A 6,339-nucleotide genomic window follows, 5' to 3' on the forward strand; every position below is an offset into this window, starting at 1 on the left:
GTGACTTAATTCGCGATCCAAACACGCTCCGACTCAGCGAGTAAGCGTACCTACTCGTCGAGTCCCTTCTTCGAAATTACACTTTAAACTCTTAAATCGTACTTCTGAAATTCAGGATGTTACATATAAGTTACCAATAGATTCTGGAAGAACATGGATCTCCGTATATGAAAAATCAAGATACCTGAGATGCACCAACTCTACAATTGAATCGTGTAACTTATTTATATGGTATCCTTTGAGTTTTAAGATTCTCATGCACTTGAATCGTTCAAATGAAAAATTCTTCTCGACTTCACCCTCGATGAACAATGTGCGCAAAGTTCTAGCCACTGTATCCCTTTCAATGAACTTACAAATCTTGCCTTCTAATTCATGATATAATTGGTAAAAAATGAGATGCTTAACCTGGGGAATACAAGCAATGTCATCATTCTTCACACCCTTCAGACGTAAGTTTTCATGTTTCGAAAGTGATAACAAAAGATCATGCACCAGATCATGCATACTACAATGAGTGATGTGACCATACTCGTCCCTTTCAACATCTTGGAACAATGAATTGCTGACCAAAATTTGAAAAATATCATTCCCCAAATCCTCCATCTCATCCTTTGTGCTGCGTTCACCGCCGGCAACCAATTTGTGATTTGATATTCTAGTTCTAGGTTTTCGTTATGAATTTTGTTTTGATTTATTGAAGGTTAGTCCAGCAGACTCGCGAATGAGAGCTGCCTCTAAAAGAAGGGTACTGAAATCAAATGAAATCGATATCAAGGCAGATAAGGCATTTGAGCATCGAAAAAAATGTGTTAGACATTGTTCATTTTCATCTTCAGATTTCATCGAGAATCATGTAAGACCTTTCTCCCTGCTCCCAATTTTACTTGACATTTGGATGTCGTGACTGATTTTGGGAGTCTAATTTCGTGATTGAGAGTGAAGGTATTTCGGAGTTGAATGATGTGATTTTTATTTATTTATTTTTAAATATGCATGATTAGATTTCCTTCTTACACCATATACCTCTGTCTTGTGTGATTTCATTATAGTGTTAAGCCGTAATTCGTATTTTCACATGATTATGTTCAGTTTTATATTTGTTGAGGTAAGGGTAAATTTATGACTCAGGGAGGAAATTTGTACTTCGGTGTTGCAACCATGTTTCATTTTTAGGCCGGAACTGCCTTGTTAGGGGAGACCCTTCTTTCCAAAAAATACATGTTTCATTTTAGGCGCTTTGTCTCTAGCAAAATCCCAACATTTTGAATTTTACAGAGCTAGATTAATTTAGTTATTTGATCTTTACCATGTTCAAATTAGTAGCAGGATACTTAAGAAATGTGCTAATAAGTAACAGATTATGTTTAATTTTTAGGTATATGGGTTTGTTTATATGGAAGAACCATGTCTAGAATGCTTGTTATGAAGTTCTCTTTATTGATTGATAGGTTCTTGTAGCCGCACTCACTTGACGACTTTGACAGGATCAAGATGATGCTGGCAATGATAAAGGTAACTTAACTCTCAGTTTGCAGTTTTAAAGTTTGAATCAATGCCAAACTGTTGCTAGAATATGGCTTTTCAGTGATGCCTATTTCGGATGATTTTTTTTTTTCTTATTGGTCTTAATATGATAGTTAAACACTTATTTTTGTAGTGCAGTTGCATCTTTTTTCTAATGTATGCAATAAAAATTGATTTTTTTTACCCATCTGTACAGCCATTTTTCATATTGAAATCAGTGATATGCTTCAGTTTACCAAATTGGTTGCATAAAATTGTAATAACTTGAAACATGGCTTCGTAAATTGCTAAAATGTATAATTTTTATTTGAGCACTCATAGCAATTGTAATAATTTGTTATCTTGCAGAAGGCTGGAGTTGTAAGGCAAGAGCAAGCTAAGATTAAAGAAGGAAACCACAGCCTAATATCATTTAAGAATTATAAACATTGATCCTGATCTGATATGATTATGTTTCCAAATGCAATATATTTTTCATAATTATTTACATAAGAGTATAAAATGTCATATGACAATTATAAAAAATAATAGATAAAAAGTAATTTATAAGGTATCATTATGTTTCCAAATGCAATATATTCTCGCTTATGCTCTTAGTTGTTTATATTCAAATTGAGATTGAAATTTACTAGTGTTTGTTTTTATATACAAACCAGCTCTATTTTGTAAGCATTTTTTTTTAATGTAACAGAGTTTGTTTATTGAATCCATAGCATACAAACAGTCATATATTAGTGACATGGTTATTGGCAGGTGGATTTATGTGAGTTTGACTATGACTAGAGACAGAGTACCTTATTCCAAAAGGACCAAGCCATCGAGGTGAACCCTACAACATATGATTCAGAAAGTGAAAAGAGAGTTTATTATTGAGGCAGAGGAGGAATGAGTGATACACCATCAGTTGGACTTTTATACATCTTTTTAATCTAGTTTGACATTAGTTGCTTCCCACAGTGCTCCCCGTCTTACCTTTTCTTTAGTTAGGCACTTGCACCTAACGAAACTCATGTCACGAATAGATGACATGTTGGTTAACCACATGGGCAGTTTTCGTGTTCCAAATTCTCTTATGATTAACCTAGTCAGTGAAGTGAGGTGCTGTATTTCTTCAGGAATTGACTCCCAATGATCCTAATCTCTCAAACATTTCATGTGGCAAGGAAGCCAGTTTGTCGCAATTGGCAATTCGCAAAGTCTTCAAAGAATGACACTCGTTGGGAAAATTGGCTATTACCGAAAGACTTGGACAGCTGCCGATTACTAAAGATTCAAGAGATGTGAGGCCTTGTATGCTCTTAATGTACTCCAGACCTGTGCAGTACCATATCCTTAAGGACACAAGAGGATGGGGATGGCATTCATCTAACACGATAATCTTTGGGCAATAAAAAATCTCCAACTTCTCGAGGACAGGAGATATCATTTTTGAGCTGTTGGGTGCTCCATCTATCCACTTTTCCAGTCTTTTCATACCATCTAGTCGGAGCCATCTCAATGATGGAGACAAATGCTTCGCTGATCCAGTAACATCGGAACTCCTTAAGCATGTCAAGCTGTCCATATGCTCCAACACAAGATCCCAAAGATGTGGCAGGTTCTCAAGCATCGGAAGAGAGAGGCAGCTCCTACAGTCAGATAATTTGATTGACACAAGCTTGTCAAGAGGCATCCATTTCCCTTCAATATGGATTGCCATCTTCATTACCCAATCTGGAAAATTATCACCACAAAAATAGTCAATTCTCAATATTTTCACATCTCTTGGTGGTTGCAAGCCTTCCAATACATCCTTGTTTCTGTCAGCACCTCGATTGCTACTCCAACTGAATTCAATCTCGTTTAAACTTTTTTTTCCAGATAAATCTGCCATGACTGCATCCTCTTTGCTACTAATATTTTCTAGATTGAAAATACAGAGCTTTCCACTGAGGTGTTTTAACCGGCTTAGCTCTTTAATACCGCGTCCCTCATTTTTAAGCAAACTGAAGGAATTAGGCACTAATGTTCTAAGAGAAGTCAATTGTCCCAATATATTCTTGGGAATGCTTCTAAAAGACTTGCAATATCGCAGGCTTATCAAATTTCTCATGGATTCTGGAAACTTGTTAAGGTAATAGCAATTTTGCAACTTCAGAGTTTGCAAGTGGTATAATTTACCAATAGAATCAGGAAGAACACGGATATCCGTATATGACAAATCAAGATACCTGAGATGCATCAACCCTCCAATTGAATCGTCTATCTTCTTTATTCCAGATCTTTTGAGTTTTAGAATACGCATGCACTTGTATCGTTGAAATGAAACATTCTTTTCAACTTCACTCCTAAAGAAGAATGTAGCCCATGTTCTAGCCATCATTCTCCTTTCAATGAGAAAGAAAACGTTGGTATTTTCTCGGCAAAAGTCATCTTTCATCACACCCACCAGACATTTGCTTTCAAGATTGGAAAGTGATAATGAAAGATCATGCACCAGATCATGCATGCTACAACGAGTGATGTGACCGTACTCATCCCTATCAACAACTTGGAACAATGAATTGTTGACCAAATTTTGAAAAATATCATTTCCGACATCCTCCATCTCCTTGTTTTTTTCCTCATCTGCTTGAACCAACCCTAAAGCCATCCAAAGTTGGACCAGTTCTTCCCTTTTCATCACCTTATCTTTCTTAAAGATAGAACAAGATGCAAAACATTGTTTGGCGATAGAACGTCTAGGCAGATTATCTAAGCTAAGTTCCAAACTCTTTTGAACTCTCTCCGTTTCATCTTCTAGATCCCAAACTTTGCTATTTCTGATCGCCAACCACTTCTTTGGGTCGTTGTAATTTTGCAACACCCCTCCTACTACCTTTACCAGCAAAGGCAAACCACGACACTTTTTCACAATATCATGCCCTATCTTCTCCAATTCGGGTGGTGGTGATTGTCCTGCTAGAAAGGCCCTCTCTTTAAAGATATTCCAGCAATGATCATCAGAAAGACCTTTTAAAGGACATGAATCCATTGTCATAGCCTTTGTTCCTATGTCAAGTTTTCGGGTAGTGACAATAACGCCACTTCCAATTTTAGACTTTATCATCATCATATGCCTCTTAAATTCTTCCCAGTGTGATCTCTCTTCATCCCAAACGTCATCCAGGACTAGTAAATACCTTTTTGAGCCCAATTTCTCTTCAAGATAGCTAATTAAATTGACCATAGTTTCCGACTTCGGTTTCTCTCGTGCAAGAGATTCATAAATCTTTGCAAGAAGTGTGTTGATGTCAGCCTTAACCGACACACACAGCCAAGCTTTAACATCAAAATGTTGCTGGATTTTTGGATTATTGAAGATGGACTTAGCCAGAGTGGTCTTTCCCATCCCGCCCATTCCCACAATGGGAACAATCGTAAGCTTTTCTTCTTTCCTTGACTCGGTTAGAAGGTGTATGATGCGCTCTTCATCATCCTCCCTCCCAACAATTTTGAATTCCTCTAAATTTGGGACAGTCTCGGGATATGGACGATATTGAACAACAGGGCCAGGCTGTTCATTTTGTAGTCCCAATTCGTTTGCATCCTTATTGATTTGAGACAACTTTTCGTTAATGTTTTTGATCTTATGACCCATTTCTCTACGAAATAAAACCTTTTTCAAGCTTGGAAGAGAGGGTACCTTTATTCCCACCTGATCGCTATTCTTTACCTCACGCCTCAACATTTCGTAGTGAACCTCATCCATCACATCATCAGCTTCACCAACAACATCTTTTAGCTGTTTCAGCCACTCCATCACCCCATGTTTTTGACCTTTTTCATTCTCTGCATCCTGTAACTTGGCACGGATCATTTTCAAGGTCACTTCAAGTGTGTGCAACTTCTCTTTGTAACCCCAAACAATGCCGATTTCGCTGGCGGCTATGGATGCCACCTTTTTCAGAATCGCCTCGGCAACAACAGTAACTAAAGCGTCGGCCATTTTCACTGGTGTGTGTGTGTGAGAGAGATGATAGAATTAAGGTGAAATATGCGAAAGCCAGAGAGGGGGGGGGGGGGGGGGGGGGGGGGGATATTCGAAAACGTAACCACAAGTCAGAACTCACAATAAAGGGGTATGAAGAATAGACCCATTGATTAAAGAAAAAAGAAAACTATTACATATTCGATATTAGTTTTGAAGTAATTTAAAAAATTTAGTTAAAATGCTTAATAACTTTTTACTAAACAGCTAAAAATAACATTTTCAGAAAATAGCCAACTAAATCATATGTGATTAAGTTTCAGCAGCTTCCCAACTGTCGCTATATTGGGCTACGAAATGGATCCATTTTAAACTAATGGGCCGGAAGTATAAAACCTTAAAAAGGTATAACCCTTATTTTCACTCTTTCAACTTTAAGAAATTTTATCAACTATAACTCAAAATCAATTTTCACATGTCGACTTGATAAGTACATCACAGAAAATCAACATGTACATAAAAAACAAAATCGAGCATAAGAAATCGGAGGTGGTTATGGTGGCATAACCACCTCCAATTTCATTGACTATTTTCGAAAAAAATCGATTTTTTAGGTTATTTTTTAAAATTAATAGATCATTAAGGTATTTAGTTAAATTTGTAAATTTTTATTAATTTTGTAGGTTATTTGATATATATTTGTTACTAATTGTATCCTATATTTAATTTTTTATTGTCTTTTTCAGTCTTTTGTTGTTTTTTTCTTTTATTAGTATTATTTAAATTATTTGATTTATACATTATTATTATTATTATTATTATTATTATTATTATTATTATTATTATTATTAGATAGACATTCT

The 6,339-nt window shown here is 36.1% G+C and overlaps 1 protein-coding gene across 1 annotated transcript; it reads right to left on the bottom strand.

The window, feature by feature from the left end:
- Window positions 1-2,186: 2,186 nt before the first annotated feature.
- Window positions 2,187-5,540, bottom strand: LOC111875948 (putative disease resistance protein RGA4). The gene has a single exon (XM_023872474.3). It carries the CDS (start codon window positions 5,492-5,494, stop codon window positions 2,639-2,641), a length of 2,856 nt encoding a protein of 951 aa, XP_023728242.1. The 5' UTR covers window positions 5,495-5,540; the 3' UTR covers window positions 2,187-2,638.
- Window positions 5,541-6,339: the final 799 nt, after the last annotated feature.

Source organism: Lactuca sativa, chromosome 2, assembly GCF_002870075.4.
Source record: "Lactuca sativa cultivar Salinas chromosome 2, Lsat_Salinas_v11, whole genome shotgun sequence".
Classification (NCBI taxonomy): domain Eukaryota; kingdom Viridiplantae; phylum Streptophyta; class Magnoliopsida; order Asterales; family Asteraceae; genus Lactuca; species Lactuca sativa.

Coding starts and splice junctions, on each gene's coding strand:
- LOC111875948 (XM_023872474.3), bottom strand. CDS start 5,494: ATGGCCGACGCTTTAGTTACTGTTGTTGCCGAGGCGATTCTGAAAAAG.